At 44.1% G+C, this 18,426-nt stretch overlaps 3 protein-coding genes and 1 non-coding gene across 4 annotated transcripts; 3 read left to right on the top strand and 1 right to left on the bottom strand.

Annotated features, from left to right (window-relative positions):
• Positions 1 to 6,348: 6,348 nt before the first annotated feature.
• Positions 6,349 to 7,593, top strand: LOC104423349 (glucan endo-1,3-beta-glucosidase 12; the record flags this gene model as incomplete). Its single annotated transcript, XM_010035852.3, has 1 exon — positions 6,349 to 7,593. A coding segment is annotated over one exon (1,122 nt), but the record flags the coding sequence as incomplete, so codon positions are not given.
• A 1,533-nt stretch (positions 7,594 to 9,126) lies between these two features.
• Positions 9,127 to 11,689, top strand: LOC104421115 (sedoheptulose-1,7-bisphosphatase, chloroplastic). Its single transcript, XM_010032957.3, has 8 exons — positions 9,127 to 9,384; positions 9,508 to 9,630; positions 9,734 to 9,919; positions 10,296 to 10,377; positions 10,462 to 10,683; positions 10,781 to 10,881; positions 11,029 to 11,100; positions 11,210 to 11,689. The coding sequence occupies exons 1-8, from the start codon at positions 9,280 to 9,282 to the stop codon at positions 11,489 to 11,491; spliced, it is 1,173 nt and encodes a 390-aa protein (XP_010031259.2). The 5' UTR covers positions 9,127 to 9,279; the 3' UTR covers positions 11,492 to 11,689.
• A 200-nt stretch (positions 11,690 to 11,889) lies between these two features.
• On the bottom strand, positions 11,890 to 11,962 carry TRNAR-CCU. Its single transcript has one exon. It is a non-coding gene; the product is annotated as a tRNA-Arg (tRNA).
• Positions 11,963 to 13,048: 1,086 nt separating this feature from the next.
• On the top strand, positions 13,049 to 14,106 carry LOC104421114 (formin-like protein 20). The gene is made up of 2 exons (XM_039303677.1): positions 13,049 to 13,318; positions 13,429 to 14,106. Exons 1-2 carry the CDS (start codon positions 13,049 to 13,051, stop codon positions 14,104 to 14,106), a joined length of 948 nt encoding a protein of 315 aa, XP_039159611.1.
• The last annotated feature ends 4,320 nt before the right edge of the window (positions 14,107 to 18,426 follow it).

Here is an 18,426-nt window from a genome sequence, read left to right as displayed (position 1 = left end):
CCCCTCCGCCCCTCCCATCCCCACCACCACCATCGGCGTCACCTACTTCCCCCGCCAACTCCACCGCCGCCCCGGACCGGACGAACAAGGGGAGCAAGCACTTACTAGATATTGCGATACGTAGTGGAGTCAGGCTCGGCAAGGTGTCTGGGGCTTGTACGCACAAAGCCCTTCTTCTTTTCTTTTTTTTTTCTTCTTCATCTTACCTCTTCTTTCTTTCACATTCTCTTCATTTTCCTCTTTTTCCCGAAAGCCCTTAATCACTCCCTCTTAAGCTGAGCGTTCACTCTCTTTTTGCTTTTTTTGTTGACTTTTCAGACTTATATATATGTTTTAAAGTGGGCCAAACCACCTTATTTTTGACCTAGTCAAAATCTCAAATATTACAATATGAGTCTTAGTCCTTTACTCCTTGATCCTTTACTTTACATGTCTTCACATCATGCCAAGAGTAGGATTATGAGTGAGATGACCATGTTTCGGTCCTCTGATAAGCGTGCGATGACCATGTTAAGCGTATTAAAAGTTGCAATGAACCGTAAAAGCAACTAGTTGAAGTGCATGTGATTTTTCTATTGCTTTGATTCATGAATCTTTCACAATCCCTTTGCCCAAAAGAAGTCCCGATAGCAAGTCTTGGGCACCAAAATCATTGGTTGGAAATAGGTGTAAAAATAAAATGAAATTAAGGGTCAATATCATGAAAAGCCCTAAATTAGTATATCCGCGATAAATTTACTCAATACTAATTTTTTTACCACCAAAACCTAAATAGGAAATACCACTTCAGTATAAGATTGTCCAGCAATTCTTGTAAAGAGTTCTACTGACATAAAATTTGCTATTTTCTAATAATTTTGCACATCCAGCATTCCCCCTCTTGCTTGGTTCCTGTTTTTCCTTGAACTCTTTGTGGGCATCTTGTCACTCCACGGGTTCACTTAGTTCCATGTATTCATTAACCAGGTGCTTTGGTCTGTCGCAGCAAATTCATTCCTGGTCATAGCAATGGTTGCTAGTACCTTCGTGTGCCTTGTCCATCTAGCGATGGGCTTGTTCATACTTGTTTTGCTTCATGCTTTCTGCTGTCATAGTGGCCTATGCAGGTGTGTAATTTATTCCAACACGTCCTTCACATGTTGGAAGATATCAGCACACAAATTAGAATGTCTAAAGCAAAAGCAAAGAGACTAACTGTTAAGATATTCATGGAAATTGTGGGATGCTCTTTATTGGTATTTCTGCACTTAAGCGATTATCATTGCAAAAATTCCCTTCTCTGTACACCTGGGACAACTTACCATTGGTCCTTTGTACGATGACAATTCATAAACAGCTAGTTTCAACTACCCAAGTGGAGCTATGTATGTAACATTTACCAATGTTAGCTGTAACTTTCAGCGTTGCCTTTGTCGAATATCAGTTTGCAGAGTGATATAATTACACTGCATTTAGGTCTCCTCTGAAAGACCTGTGACAGTTCAATTCATGAAGTAATTTAACGTGTAGTGTGCAAGCAGATAATATTTGTTAAGTGTAATGAAAAGGGCCTTGTGTACTTCAATATGGGGCTAGCTTGAGAACAAGTCCATGAAATTTATGTAATCTAAAAATTAGGAAGCAATTTAATGAAGATAGCCCAGTGTTGCACGATTGCATGACACTTTTGTCCTGAGCAAGCCTCTTTTCTTTTGTATCATTTAAGGAAGGAAAAAACAGTTGTTTTGCTAGTCCATGTATAGAAATTACAGCAGTGCCTGTCAAGTTCTCACCAAGGAAAGTAAGTACGGTCCCATAATTGGCTTTCTAGTCGTCCTACAGCTCTGAGGAGTGCATAATGCCGATAATGATTGCTTCCAGTTCACTTACATGGTCTACAAGGAAAAGTAGCATTATATTCATTTTGTTTTGTCTCATTGTGGCAAGTCAAAGAGTTGCTCCATTGTTTCTGTAACACTTATTTTATGGCTTCATTTTGCAATCATACACGAAGGATGGATTTTTCAGAATATAAAAAGGATGTCAGTGAAAGGCCTTCCCAATTTTCTGTTGATTCTTATCATAAATCGAAGGATTCCTTTTTTGGTAGATACCTACTTTAGTAGTCCGGAATCAGCCAGAAGTTTTGCAGACACGCAATTAGACTTCTTTCATCAGCGGCATAGCTTGCTGTTGTTACATCTTTTGGCGGCACTCATGTTTGTCCCATCACTTGCAGCCTGGTGGCAGGTATATACCCAATGCCTTCAAAGATTTTAAAAACACTATAATTCTCCTCTATCTTGGTTCATGCTTTGACCTTTTCATACAGAGGATGGGGACAGGTCAGAGCTTCCCATAGTTGCTTGACTCAGTTCTTTGCATGTGCGTCATCCTTCATGGTATTTGCAATGAAGCCCGACTCAATTTTCTTCTTTTCCCTCGTCAAGCGTCCTCGGCATGAAATTGAAAATCTATTGTATCTACCAGTTTGCTGGGGTTTATTCTTTTCTCTCTGGTCTGGCCTTGGCTCCTCACATAGCTCTCTATGCCACGGCCACGGTAGGATATCTTTCATCAGTGTTGAATGTCTTAAAGAAGAGAAGCAGGGGAAAAGGAGAAGCATATGTAAAAAGGAGAAAGCATTGTAACAGACACTGAGAAAATGTCAACTAAAACTGTAAGCTTCTCAGTTTCTCATGGTATGTGTGAATAACCTTGAATTTTACAAGGGAAGGCTTAATTTGCTGCTTCTTGTTGAGCGTAATATCTTTTGTGCAAAAGAGGTCAATAGAAAGAAGTCACTCTTCAGCCTTTGCCTAGTGGCACTACTCTAAATATTGTGTGTAGGTATTGCTTATATAATACTATTGAAGAGGTCAACAAAGATGGGATCATTGTTGGCTTTTGTTTATGAAAATGTTGAAACACTGTCTTCTGGACATTCAGATGGAATTTAAAGGTAAAATATTATGTGGTGTGGTGTGGATTAGGTGAAAAAATCTCAGACCTGATTTTAAGAACATATAAGCCCTCCACCAAATATGTTTCAATCAGTTGATTTTTTTCCGTTCCTGGTTAGACAACTCTCTTAAGTCTCTTAGTATCAGCCTCCACCAGCTTCTCTCAAATGCCTCCTTTCTATCTCTGTGATCTCTCTCTCTCTCTCTCTCTCTCTCTCTCAAGAGTAACATGACTGTTTCTTGGTAGTGGAGAGAGATGGGGGTTGGCTGGTCGAAGCAGTCAAAATGAGGTTCCTCCCCCGAATAAACGCCATCAGTGATGATGGCTAATCGAGATTGCAGCTTCCTACTGTCTACCCAGAAGGCTGTTTAACTTACCCTTTGAATCTGAGGGGAAAGAATTACCCAGCCTCATATCAAAGTCCAAAGAAGAAAAGTATACGTACGATCGAGTCATCTTCCGGTTCTATCAAAGACAAACAATGCAGTTTTCACAGAAGAGGAACTAGTACTGAATGGTTCACAATGTTTGCACGATTCGCATGTCGTCCTTGAAGTCCAAATTTTCAGTACCTATTGTTCAACATCAGCTGAAATTCTGTCATTTGTGCTTTTCTCCTTTCATCCAAAGCAAAAACCAAATTACTCCATAACCCTTTGGATGGTCTATAATTGGAGAAAACCAGAAACCATACCATGTTAAATGGCCACAAAGGCATTGATCTAGTTCACAATTTTATAGTCATTAACTTAATTTGCGTTGGTTAGAGTCAACTTTATTAAAGGAAGAAAAGTTGCAGCAAACCTCGACTGTTTCCTTTTTTCTTCTACTGCAAGACTGTTTCAATTAAACGACAGCTAGAGTGTGCATAACATCATTCTTGAGGATCTCCCTGCTCAAGCTTGACATCATTCACTTCCCTTGTTTTTTCACGATCTCATTGAATTAAAAGGTCACAGCTCATTGGAATTTTGTGCAGTACAAGCTCTTGTGAATTGATCTGAAAATGTTTAGTTCATTTGTCAGCTTAAGATCCCAGGTTTTCTTTATCTTTATCATTTTCACTCTTCGACTGGTGTAACATAACAGACAGCGAAAAATGTTTGGCTTATTTAGAAAATAACAAGTAATGCCCTCGGAAATAATCTGATTTGTCACGAAATCATGAGATGGAAGTAAACAAAAACGAGACAATATATAGAGATTTGAATTTATTAGGATGTGAGAAGCTCAAAAAACAAATCCAACATATGTAATGCACACAAAGGAAGCACCAAACACCACCAATCTCTTCCCCAATTCTACACATAAGAATGAAATGCAACAACACAATGTCGAACTCTGAGAAATCGTGCAGTTTTGTGGTGCCTTGTGTAATTATTGGTTCAAAAACTTAGTAGCTTTACCAAAAATAAAAGAGAGCATGATCGGTGAAGGAGTGCAGCCAAGCAGGAAGAGAATGATGTGGTGCCCAAGAAGGAATGCGATGCCAAAGAAAGGAAGCAGCAGCAGCAGCAGAACTTCCCCCCAGGGCTGGTGCAGGCACGTGGGTGGATGGCGCTGGCGAGTGGACCATGGGCGAGGCTGCTAGCTTGTGGTTGTGCATGTGAGGGGACGGTGCAGGGGAGTGGCCCTCATGGGAATCCGCTTGAGTGCCGCTCACCAATGCCATCACCAGGAGGATCATGCAAAGCGAAGCAGACCTAAGTGCCATTGTTGAGACTGACAGAGCAGACAGACTACGGAAACTTCCTTTCTGGTCTGTCTGGTCTTGTGGAACTTGCTAGCTTTTTAAAGGCTTGAGAGAGCTAGTCGAGGCCCCAACCTGGGTAGTTCTTTGCATAGCTGGTTCAACTTTCCAAGTTGCGGTCTCAATAGGCGACCCATGAAATCTGCTATGTTAAAAGAAATTGTCTGATATGTAGTCACATGTAGATTATTGGAAGATCCCCCTTTATTTACCACGAGCTTCATCTAGGCTTAGTCTCATAGACTAAATCAATCATATGACATCTGCTTTAAATCAATTAGTGTTTATGTCGCTGCACATCGAGAGTACATGATGTAAGACACAAGCCAGGTAATCTTTCTCATTCCGATTGACTTGGTCCGCTACATTAACTGTAAATTATTTCTATACCAAAACTCTCTGTTTACCCCATTAATAATCGTCAAATTGAACAAGCCATAATGGGTAGTTGAGCTCAAACCCGTCGAGTACATTACTCGAGTTTGAAAGGGGTACAGTTTTAAACTGAGGAAGGAGTCGTTAATCTGTTATAGGCGTCTCTGTCGAGTAAAGTTCAATGAACAACACTTGCAGCATATAGAAATGATATCTCAGGCTGGACCCTGGACATATCGAACCTGAAACAGGAGTTGGTACTTCAACAAACCACAAGTTGGTTCAGAACATGGAGTTGAAGAGCTGTACTCATGCTAAATCTCTCGAAAAATTAGTTTAGTAATGGCTTAAATAATCAGGCGAAGGCGATAAACTATTCGATCTTTACGTTGTAAGAGTTAAGGCAAGTTCATCCAAAAATATACCTAGTATACCATAACTCTAGTCGTCTGCATATGATGTTGAAAGACTGTTTGGTACTGAGAGCAAATGCTTCCTTGAGACATGCACAGATCACCGGGACAATAACCTCACCAAAGCTGAGAATTCCTCAACTATAAACGCAGTCTTTTATGCGAGATGTTCAAACCGGTGTAGATGTTTCATCATCCTCTGACAGTCAAAAAGGACAAGATGAAAAATCAATCAGGCTTATTTCGATTGGATGTGATTTGTGCGTTGTGGTCTATAAGATCATCATGGAAATCTAACTCACGGGTTCGATACCTATCGGACCAATTTCGGGCTGTAATCCATACGGTTGGTGAGCGACACCGACGGCCACGGACCACCGGATCTGGAGAGCCAGCAGCGTCACTGGCGCGTCACCACCGACCATGGCGGCTCGTCCGAGGTCGACTGGCCGGCCTCGGAAGAACGAGGAAGGCGAAATCAAGGCAGACAGGACAATTCCACGTCCCAGATGAGAAAATCCACATCGATTTTCTTTTCACAATTTTAAGTGGACGAGAAAGAAAAACGCCCGCCGCCACGTCAGCTGCTGAGGTGGCGCGGCAACGCACGACGCAAGGGAGAAAATAAAATCGGTTATAACGACGGCGCAAGTTTGCATGGGACTGCGAGAGAGTGCTGCTGCTAACTGAATCCTCCCGCCATTTTCAACCGCCGCCATCTTCTTCTTCAACCTCTGCTCAAACCTTTCTCTCTCTCTCTATCTCTTTCTCTCTCTATGCACAGAGACCTTCTCCTCTCCTCCCATGTCTCCCTCTCGTAAAACGACCCTCCTCCTCCTCCTCCTCTCCTCCCTCGCCTTCCTCTCTCTCCTCCCCTCCGCCCTCCCATCCCCCGTCACCACCACCATCGGCGTCACCTACTCCCCCGCCAACTCCACCGCCGCCCCGGACCGCGTCGCCGCCGCCGTCTCCGCCCTCAGGATCCCCTCCGTCCGCCTCCTCGACCCCACCCCGCGGCTCCTCCGGGCCTTCCTCTACTCCAACACCTCCCTCCTCCTCTCCGTCCCCAACGCCCTCGTCCCCTCCCTCGCCGCCAACCGCTCCGTCGCCCTCTCCTGGCTCTACCGCCACGTCGTCCCCTTCTACCCCCGCGCCCGGGTCTCGGCGATCTCCGTCGGCAGCAACATCCTCGAGTCGCACCCCAACTACGCCGGCCTCCTCGTCCCCGCCCTCCGCAATCTCCAGTCCGCGCTCCGAGACCTCGGCATCCGCGACGTCGCCGTCTCCACCACCTTCTCCTTCGTCAATGTGATGACGACCACGTTCCCGCCGTCCGCGGCCCAGTTCCAGGAGCCCTTCGCGGAGGCCCTGATGAAGCCCCTGCTTGACTTCCTGAAGGACACCAACTCTTCTTTCATGGTGAACATCTACCCTTACAATCTCTACCGGCTTCGCTGTGAGATTCCGCTGGGGTTCGCTCTTTTCCAGGAGCAGCCCTTCATGTACCGGGACGACTTGACGACCGGGGTCCGGTACCGAAATCTCTTCGACATGATGGTCGACGCGGTGGTCACGGCCATGGCGGTCGCGGGGCACGAGAACATCCCGGTGATTGTGGCCGAGACAGGGTGGCCAAACTCGAGCCCCGATGCAGCAGAGATCGACGCCAACGAGCACTACTCCGAAATGTACGTGAAGGGCCTGCTGGGGCACTTGAGGTCGGGGCAAGGGACGCCATTGAGGAAGGAAGGCGTTGCGGAGGCTTACGTTTACGAGCTGGTCGATGAGGAAGCAAAAGAGACGACGAGCAGCCAAGCTCGCGCGAGGAACTGGGGGATCTTGTACGCGAATTTGAGCGAGAAGTATGAGGTCCAGTTCTCTTGTGCCGCCCGCTATTGTGAGTCGTTGGAGGAGCTGTTGATTGGGTTCGTGTTGATGCTGCTGATTCTGGTCTGGTTGATATGGTATATACCGAATTCCCCATGGTGATTCCGTTTCGATTGGGGTTTGATTTCGTTCTTGCTCTTTCTCTTCGATGGAGCGCGTCCCTCTCGAAGAAGATGATTTCTTCACGTCCGCGTTCTGGGTTTGAATCTTTGATCGTCTAAAGCACTTGCAGTCAGCCGATTCCGCTGTTTCGTTTTTTCCCTGTTCTTATGATACGATCTTGATCTTGATGTAGTTCTTTTGTTCTTTTATGGGGGTGCTGGATATGTTAGAGATGGATTTGAAATCAGTGGTAATCGGATGAGAAGTGGAGTGATCTGGGATCTTGCTCGATCGAGCAAATTCTTTTTGTCTTTCTTTCCTTTCGCTAGCGAGGTAGAGGATTTATCTTGTTCTTTTCCCTACTGTTGTTTAGCTCGGAGCAAGAAGTTTCTGCAAATTTTAACTGAATGCCATGGCACTGCCGCTGTTACTGGTTTCCTGAATGCGAAATGGGCGGAGTCGAATCGAATTTTTCGTAGCAGTACTTGAACTCGAAGTGGGAATTCGGAAGATTTATTCATGCCATCGAGAGTGTGTGGTAAACTGCAATGCCTCGCAAAGCTCGAATCTTTTTAGGTAGAAGAAGAGTTGTATGCGCAGGCAAAGCATATAATAAAAACCGGGCATTGCTTTGTGCTTAGCGTGATAGACCGGCGGCCCCAATTTGAATTTGATTGAAGATAACCTGGGCTCAATGCAGCATAATGTGAAAGAGGAGATCGATTTGAGTTTTCGCTAACCGCAGGGCAAAGAGTTGATTTGATAAAAAGCAAAACCAAGTTCAGGGTGAAAGAGGACCAGTAAACTTTTATCAGAACTCTCCAGTACTAATGAGCTAATAATAGTATTAAGCCTTAATTAACGGGCTTAATTAGGTTCGAATTATTGAGTGAGTCTGACATATAATCTGTCCGCTGTTGCTTCTAATAAACTCAGCACTTAATCCGAGATTTAACAGTCGCTAAATCGTGGCCGCAACCTCAATGGACTCTGTCCTAGAAGTTAAGAACCTTCACCCTGGCTCTTCATGTAAGAAGATATTGGCTGGAGCTATCAAAGCAAGGAGACATCCAGGTAAATTATGCAAGAGCCAATTGCCCATATCACTCATTATTGTTGGCCTGGAAGCATTAGGCAGATCAATACTAGAGGAAACCTAAAAAGCCCTTTTAAAGTCAAATTGAATAATGAGTTAAATGAAACTCGAAATTTGCTGGAGATCCCGATATCATCCAGAGATAGGGAAAGTTATTTTTGCAATTACATACCCTTTCAGTTCTTTTCTTTTGAGGGCACGTTTTCGTTTTTGTTTATTTATAGTTATTCGCATTATGTTATTCACATCGTTCCGATTTTATCGGATGTTTGGAAAAAGGACTCGTCCTGCCAACACTAGGATACAAATTAGGACTTATAGAAGGAAGGGAAATTACACAGTTGCAGTGTCCGGCTTGCTTGATATATCTTCCTCGTCTGTTCATGACCGCATAAATAATGAGCGATGGTGGTTGATTTCATGTTTCATCCCCTCCCATATCGCCTTCATTTCACAAAAAGAAGATTACGAATAATATATAAAAAAATCTGAGAATGCCACGTGGCAGCTGACGGTGAGCTGCTTATCTTCTGCGATTCAATCCCACCCATTCCTTTGGAGTTGCATGTCCCAAGAAGGACAACGTTAACCAGCTGAGAGTAAACCGCTCTCCCAAAGCTCAAGCCAAAAGCAGAGCTCTTCTTCTTCTGCAGATTTTTTTCTTTCATTTCCTCCAAACCAAGACCTGAAGCCTAAGGCTCTCCAGCATAGACATGGAGACCGGCGTCGCGTGCTACGCTCGTGGGGCTTTCCTTCCCGCCAAGCATTCCACTTCTCTCGTGTCTCCGCCTTCATTATCTCCATCTTTCACCTCCAAGGTATCTGATGTTTCATCATATGAACGTGTTCGACGATTTGCTGTCGATGATTCTTGCTTGCTCTTTGTTTTCTTGATTGAATGAACTCAAAAGGGTGTATGAAAGTACGATAATGAATGGCAGAGCCTGAAGTCAAGCTCCCTGTTCGGTGAATCGCTGCGAGTGGGGCCGCCGAGGTCGTCCCTCAAGGCCTCCAAGGCGAAGAACTCTTCTCTCATGACAAGATGTGAGATAGGGGATAGCTTGGTAAGTACTAATCCTTTTCACGAAATTGGGGAAGTTCACTGAGCAAGGTTGGATTGTTGTGACTGACTTCAATGTGTGTGTGATGTGAATATATTATGCGTAGGAAGAATTCCTGAACAAGGCTACTCCAGATAAAGGGCTGATCAGGTTGCTGGTGTGCATGGGTGAAGCGATCAGGACTATTTCTTTCAAAGTCAGGACGGCTTCTTGTGGAGGAACGGCCTGCGTCAACTCCTTCGGGGACGAGCAGCTTGCAGTCGATATGCTTGCTGACAAGCTCCTTTTTGAGGTTAGGACTAAACCTTTTCCTCTATGGCTCGAGTTTCTCGCTAATGCTTTTGTCCAACTGTTCTAGGGGCAATCCTGAATTGTTACGGTAGAGATCTGTTTAGAAAGGCTGTAGATGAAAGAGATCATATACCCTGCAATAAAACCATACCACTTGACAAAAATTTGCAGCTAGCTCTTTCTCTGATAAACGGAGTTGTTTCGAGAAAACTGCGAATATGTAATTATTTCAATGTTTGATGCAATGATACTACCTACTCTGCTCTCTTAGGATCAGTTCACCTGTTGTTGCAGTCTAATCTTAATTAATTTGACATTTAGTCTTGAAATTCCAATGCTTCTGCAATTGAGAATGGTATCGTGAATTTCACTATTAGGCCCTGCAATACTCACACTTCTGCAAATATGCCTGCTCTGAAGAAGTCCCTGAGCTCCAAGACATGGGAGGCCCAGTCCAAGGTCTGTCAATCTGACTCGTCACAATTACCGACCATACAGTTTGATTTGAGACCCTTTTTATGAGCGTGTGAGAATTTGTAACAGGTGGGTTCAGCGTTGCCTTCGATCCCCTCGATGGTTCCAGCATCGTCGACACGAACTTCACCGTGGGAACCATCTTTGGGGTCTGGCCTGGAGACAAGTTAACTGGGGTCACTGGAAGAGATCAAGTCGCTGCGGCCATGGGCATCTACGGGCCCCGAACAACATACGTCCTCGCTCTCAAAGACTGCCCCGGGACCCATGAGTTCCTTCTCCTCGACGAAGGTTTTCAGTCATCACAATTCTAGAACTCGCGAGCATTTCATTTAACTTGTTCGCCTATATTTCAAGTCCCCCCCTGAATGAGCGTAATTTCTGTCAGGAAAGTGGCAACATGTGAAGGACACAACTGAAATTGGTGAAGGAAAGATGTTCTCACCTGGAAACTTGAGAGCCACATTCGACAATCCCGATTACGGCAAGGTTAGTGCTCTGTGTTCCTTTCTTCGCCCCCTGCACGAATATTGTATCGGCAGTTCGTGACGTGGGCTGATGCGGATTTCAGTCGTCGAGACTCGAGACTCCAGATGTCAATAACAGACTTACTCATCCTTGTTTTGCTTAATGCAGCTAATCGAGTACTATGTCAAAGAGAAATACACATTGAGATACACCGGAGGAATGGTCCCAGATGTCAACCAGGTTGATCCTCTGATTTGATCACTGCAATGTGAATCAATCCAGTTTCATTGCCGCCAAAACTGGGCAAGCTCAAGGATTTGATCTTTCTTTCCCCCTTTGGTTTTCTCAGATCATCGTGAAGGAGAAAGGTGTCTTCACCAACGTAGTGTCGCCATCCGCCAAGGCGAAGCTGAGGCTGCTATTCGAAGTGGCTCCGCTCGGCTTCTTGATCGAGAAGGCCGGAGGTTTCAGCAGCGACGGCAAGCAGTCCGTCCTGGACAAGGTGATCATTAACCTGGATGACCGGACTCAAGTCGCCTACGGGTCCAAGAATGAGATCATCCGGTTCGAGGAGATGCTGTACGGGTCGTCCAGGCTTAAGGCGGGGGTGCCCGTCGGAGCCGCAGCTTGAGGGAGCTGGGGGGGAAGATTCCGACCCCGTTGGCTTTGTATTTATTGGATGAAAACTCGAGCTACTTTGGTCACACGAAATCACAGGATAGTCGAAAGCAAAAAACGCTCCTGTAATTGCTTTGAGACTCACAAATTTTACGAGCTAAGATCATTATTTGTTTAGTTGGATGAATCCGATCGACTGAATGCTATTCGAGAAGTTCATTGCTTGGCGCTTAACCCTCAAATAACACGATTAGGGACATTTTCCTGTGCATGGAAAGATTCAAGCAGCTGTTTCATGTTGTTGCACTGCAGATTTCCTCAATACGTGAAGAAGACGAGAGAGTGAAAATGAAATTTAAAAAGAAAACAAAAAAAAAAAAAGAGAAAAATTAAAAAATTGACGAGAAATGACGCGCCAGGTAGGGGTCGAACCTACGACTTTCTGCTTAGGAAACAGACGCTCTATCCACTGAGCTACAGGCGCTTGCTTGCGTATGGTTTGGTTATAAAACATATATTAATGTGTAATTTGCAGTTCCACCATTTCTCCTGCAATAAACATCACGGATTCGAAACGTGTCGTAAGCAAACTTTTGATCAATTCGTGCTTTTGGTATCTTTTATTGTTTTTTTTTTTTGGTAAAAAGGTATCTTTTATTGTTGTATGTCAAATTATCTAACGGTACATCGATCTAATTAAAAATTCAAGAACTTAGATTGACATATATGTATATGAATTCAAGAATCTAAAGTGAACTTTTATTATATTTTCACCAAATATTTAAAAGGGTATCAAGAGTAAAAGGACCAAAGAGTCTTAGTTATTTTTAATTTAAGTAACTCAGTATGGTTGTAGCCTACAAATAAAAAACCCTTCGATCTCACGTCGTTTTGGATAGCAACAATCTTAATCGCAAACAAAATTATAGAGAAGTCTCATCCTTAGAACAATAAGACATTTTTGTATTCGAGAATTATCTAGTAAGGCAGAAAGAAGCGTATGACACCAATACCCATTTTACACATATCTACAAGAGTTGCACATCCCAAAATACGTGTTTAAAAATCCCGAGATAACCAAGTTCATGCATAATTTGTAATCATGTTCCTCTGATTTCATATGAAGTTTATTAAATCCGACTTTATTGTATAGCCAACAACAATATGATTTGAAATGTCCGTGTGTAGTTTTTGTATTTGAGAATTATCTCTATATGACATTTTTGGCCTTTTCTTATGACCTCCATGTTAGGTGATAAATTCAAAATTGATGGAAAATTTCTCCATATCAAACTCTTTCTAACTTGATTGACATGACTTATTCAATTAATCGTAACTAAAAATTTATGCAAAATTTGATGGTCAAATTGAGAAAAACTATTGAAAGATAACAGGCGTATTGATTTGGAATTTGTTAGGTAACTTTGTTATAATCACACTAATGTCAGATTTTTCCTTGATTATTAATCCCTCTAAATATCCAAGTCGAGAAAACTTTCGACTCACCGCGTCCGATCGTCTTCTCCCCGCACTCTCCAATTCCCTCTCTCTCTCTCTCTCTCTCCGATCGATGGCGTCCTCCCGCATCCCGCCGCCGTCGGCGGCGGCGAAGCTCCTGGAGCTTGACCTCACCGTCGTGAGCGCCAAGCACCTCAAGAACGTCAACTGGCGGAGCGGCGACCTCAAGCCGTACGCCATCTTCTGGGTGGACCCGGACCGCCGCCTCGCCACCCGGCCCGACGACGCCGGCTCGACCCGCCCCGTCTGGAACGAGCAGTTCTCGATCCCGCTCCCCTTCCCGGCCCTCCCGCTGCCGGACTCCGCCGCCCTCACCCTCGAGGTCTTCCACTCCAAGCCCTCCGAGACCCCGAAGCCCCTCGTCGGCTCCCTCCTCCTCCCCCTCCGCGACCTCTCCGACCCCACGACAGGGACCGGATCCGCACCTACGAGCTCCTCCGCCCCTCCGGCCGCCCCCACGGCAAGATCCGGATCAAGCTCGCCCTCCACGAGCGCCCCGCCCCACCCCCGCCGCCTCCGCCGCCGCAGCCCGAGTACCTCGTCCCGCCTCCGCCGACTCCGCCGTCGGGGTATTACTACGGGACCCCCCCTCCTCCGGCCCCTTCGCGCTCCGCGAATCTGCCCCCGCCGCCGGCCCCGGTCGCTGTGGCGAGGGCCGTGACGATGCCCCCGCCGCCGCCTGCTACGGTACGTGAGTACAGACAGTATTCTGTTCCGGCCTATGCGGCGGCCCCTCCGCCACCGGGCCCGGCTCAGTCGCCGCCTGCTTATTCGTACTCGTACTCGGATGCCTATTCTGGGTACTATCCGGGGTACTACTCGTCTGCGCCTCCGCCCCCTCCGCCGCGGCCGTTCTATGATCGGGGCTCGGGTTATGGCGGGCCTAGCAGTGGCCCGTCCGCACCTGTCGATTACACGACGGCATATGAGAAACAGAGAAGTGGGAAGATGGGGCTAGGGGCAGGATTGGCTGTGGGAGCGGTTGCTGGAGCGCTGGGTGGGCTGGCATTGGAAGAGGGGTTGAACTACGAGGAAGAGAAGATCGCTGACAGGGTTGAGAGTGACTTGGCTGCAAGGGATGATTATAGTGAGTATCGCGCGGATTACTGATTTCATTACCGGATTGCTGGGTATGTTTCTCTACCGGCAAAGGGCGCTGTCGGTCTCTATTATGACGTACTTATTTGATGCAGTGTTATGTAAATAGCTTGGGTTCACAGCTGGATGAGATCTCTCGTCTGGGACATGTGCTGACTATGTTTTTCCTGAAGCTGTAATAAGTGGTTGCTGCCTGAATTCTCAAGATATGTGTTGTGCTGGATGGTGGATTAAGTTAATACTAAGAAGTTATAGAATTTGGGTATGGTAGGTTCTTGTTGTATGTGCTGCTGCTGATGTGGAAAACAAATCCAAAATCATGCCAGAGCTAATAGTCGATTAAGGCGACTCTGGTCGTGTCATGCTCTATAATTGATTGCATCATCATGTTTACCTCCATTAGTTTGGATTCAATGTAGTCTTGGAGCATAGTCTGGTTATGTCCTCGTGACTGCATTTTATGATAAGTTATGTTCACGGATTTGTCTTTAATGTAAGGATAGTTTCAGGAAATGATATACCTTTACATCAAAAATATAATTACTAGATTGTGGCAGCATGCTCTAAGTTTGTCTGATGGATCAGAATTCAGTGTGCCACTCATTAACCTTGCAATACGAAAGAATCTGTTGGCATTTTTATCCAAGTGATTTTGTGTGATTCCAATAGTTTAATAGTTGGAGAATGTATACTTTTCTGTTCAAAACAAGCTAGTGTCATCAGATTTGTCTTTTACTTGCATGGGGACATGGTGGGATCAAATGGAATCAGTCATTGTGACAATTTCCAGTGTGAGGGTATCCCAGACTATGTACCTTGCTCATGTCATATGAGGGGTTTGGCAATCTTGATGAACCTGTTCTATAAGACTAGATTGTTTGAAGTCCATAAATTTTCTTTGCATGGCAGGATGGTTGTTATTATTGGTTACAATGCACTCCAATAGTTTCTTGCATGATTTTGTACTGAGCATTAAACCACAGCTAATTTTTTCTCACATCCCGTTTGTGTGATTGATGATGGACTGCTACAAGTTTATTGTTTACCCTATAGTCAGAGTTTATGCAACTTGGGCTTCATCAACTTTCATGCCTTTGACAGTCTCTCTTTTTTGAAAACCCTATTGGTCTTCACGTGAGTGATGTTGAGAATCTATTTCGTCACGTGGCGACACCATACCAGCTGTTACAATAGATGTCATGGGAAGCTACTTTTCTTTACCTTTATTTGTGGCTCTTGCTAATCTCCATTGCCAAGTGTTTGGGCGATCTCCATCAAGAGTTAATTTTGTAGTTCTGGAGGCACATTTCTCACAAGAAGGTATGATGGAGGCAGGGATTTAGTTGTTGAGTAAGGAGTTTCTTGGGCATGAGATTACCTCCGATTGGCCCAAAACATTTTTTCTTGACAAGAGAATGTTAGGCTGAAGTGCGTGTAGCTTTTGAGGAGGGGAATGCATATAATATTTTGAGTAAGATTGGAGAAGTTCCTCCAGAAATTAGGCATTGAGATTTTAGGAGTGCATCGGAAATATTCATAAAGCAGCTAGTCGACCTAAAGTTGGCCGGACAGCATGGGGATTTGAGGAAGCTCTTGCAGCGTGAATTATGGAAATGGGGAGAGTTTGAACAACTGAATAGTATGTAGCAAGTGGTTAGATGATGCTAACTTGAATTTCAAGGGACCCACACCATCTGCAGGCCTTCATAATTGTAAATATAAATGACAGAACTTTGTGATAGCTGTTTTTCTGAGATGAACTATAAATGGGTTCAAGGAGGATGATAAGTCTGCCTTTTGGTGATTTTGTCATGGTCAGGCTAACTTTGTCATTGTTATTGATAGGAAGTATCAGAATACCTTATGCAGTGTCCATTGCTTCAATTGTGGTGTCTAAGAAAGTGTTAGGAAGTATATTTCTTTTTATAGTCCATGCTGCATCTTAGATGAGTGCGTTAGAGCAGCTTCTGCCCCCATATCTGGTTCATAGTCTTGGCATTGATTCTGCTCGTAATGTTGGAATTGGAAAAGTTTGGTTGGTGGATATATGATTATTCAAGCTTAAGGTAGTGCTGGCCCAGTTACAATTAGAATAGCCCCACTGAACATGAGCTCAAACTCTGCTGTATTTGTGTAATGTACCTGGTCATCACTTACATCCAGAGAAAGCTGTATGCTTGGAAGAATCTTTTACAGTTTGGGAAGGGATTTTGATTTATCAAAAAGAAGAATCTACTTCAACCGATTTGCCCTGATTTATAATCTAAATTCCCAGGCTCGACAGTCAATCCTTCATCCATGATGGTTTGATTGTAGGCTCTGCTTCGTTTTCCCTATCTCCACTTTGTACAGATGCTCGTTCTTATCGTTTGGACCTGGATCTGTATCTAACATGCTTTCGGAATGCTGTTCGAACCAAGTGGTTGGTTGTACTGTCCGGGCAATGGCTTTTAAGTATTGCAAATTCTGAATCAGGGCACTGTCATTGGACTTGAGCCGATGCGCTTATTTGTTGTGGGACTTTGGCCGATGTTTCCGCCTATCGGGCGATATGGTTGATTAGAATGAATTATCCTGTCTTCCTTCTTCGGAGTTCTTATGTCTGTGTTAGGGGAGCTAAGAAGAGTGATGTAGTCCTGGATTTGAGAAAATGTGGCGAAGTTTGGATTTTTTTTTCTTTCCTTCCCAAAGGTTTTTTCAGCTCTTCCTTCCTAGAATTCTTGGATGGTCTAGTGACGTGTGAAAAAGTACGAGTTCTAGTTTTACAGCAATTTTCTCAACAGGGTTCAGCAATTGGGGGTTAGCACTACACCTTCAGACGTACGAGTCAAATCAGATCGAAAATAGTTGGATGAAAATTGATCCATTTAACATGTTTTAATCTATTTTCAATATAGTGACTCATACTCAAATCATATTATACTCGGATATTATACTCGGTATATATCTAACCCGACCCTTGGGTCGGATTAAGTTTGAGTTGGTCATAAATGTATTTAACTCAAAAGTCGTCCATTGACCTCATGTTTATCAATTTATTTTTAAACAATTTAGATGGGTTATACCTAACCCAAATGACCTAGATAACTCACATTTTTTTATTTATACTAATTTAACATTTAGCAAATTTAAAACAATAAAAACTAATAGAAAGCAAATATGCCATCTACCTCTTGCTCCACCCCTAGCCACTAGAATATTGAACCACTCAGCGTTGGATACTTAGGCCTTGTTTGTTTAAAATTGTTTATGTTCCCTAGAATAAAAATTTCTGTTTTTTTTTTTGTTTTGTTTTGAGGAACAAAAAAGAACGGAAACTTGTTTGGTAAAGTTTTTGTTTCCAGGAATAGATTTGGAACAAAAATAAGAAGTAGAAAAAAAAGTTGATTCTTGTTTCTTGAAACAATTTGTGTTTTCCCCACTGTTATGTTTTCCCCTCACTCTTCTTTACCACTACTCTACTCTTTCTCTCTCTTTCCATTGCTCGTGAATGCCAACGTCACTGATGCCTCCACCTCTGTTGTCGCCTTCCTGAGCCTCGCTGTTGCATTTTCCCCTCATTCTTCACGACCTTCGTTGCTCTCTCTCTCTCTCTCTCTCTCTTCCCCTTCCCCCTTCGTGAAGTGCTAGTTTGCTCATGAACCACAACAACAGTAGCACCACCTCCTCGAGCCCCACCGTGACTATGGTAAGTTCCTATTGTTGCCTCCCAAAACCCCTCCTATGCTATCGCCTTGCGAGAATTACGAAAATAGCCGTAATCTTTTTGTAGTTGTGTCAATTCATTTCGAAACTTATTTTTTTGCCGATAGAATCCTAAATATTTTACAATCAAACCAGTTCAGTCATTCCGTCCAAAATTAACTAGTCGATGTTGATGTAACCGCCGGCGTCGGTAACAAATTTATTAATAATATTTTTTTCGAATTATTTTATCAAATTTTTAATCTTTTTACCTTCTATTTTCTCTCTCTCTCTTTTTCCCTCCCTCCTCCTTCCTCCTTCCCCCTTCCCCCTTCTTCCTTTGGCCCTGGCAACCGGATGGTCCTTGCCAATCATTGGACTGAGGCGGCCAGGCGGCTTGCTTCATTATCACTGGGCGAGCCCCCGCTGAATCTGGTGAGGGCTCGCCTCAAAGGTCGCTGGGTGAGGGGGAGCAAGGTAAATTTTCACGTCCTCTTCCCCCTCATTATTTAGATTTCCTTCTCACGAGTTAGAGATGACGCTTGAGAGTTCAGAATGATGAATTTGCATATGGACTTCAAGTTCTTAGGCCTGAGCTTGCATTTGATGTCGGAGTCCTAGTGGTGAGTTGCATATAAACTTAGAAAT

This window comes from Eucalyptus grandis, chromosome 10, assembly GCF_016545825.1.
Source record: "Eucalyptus grandis isolate ANBG69807.140 chromosome 10, ASM1654582v1, whole genome shotgun sequence".
NCBI lineage: Eukaryota > Viridiplantae > Streptophyta > Magnoliopsida > Myrtales > Myrtaceae > Eucalyptus > Eucalyptus grandis.
This window is presented reverse-complemented; position numbering and strand designations above follow the sequence as displayed.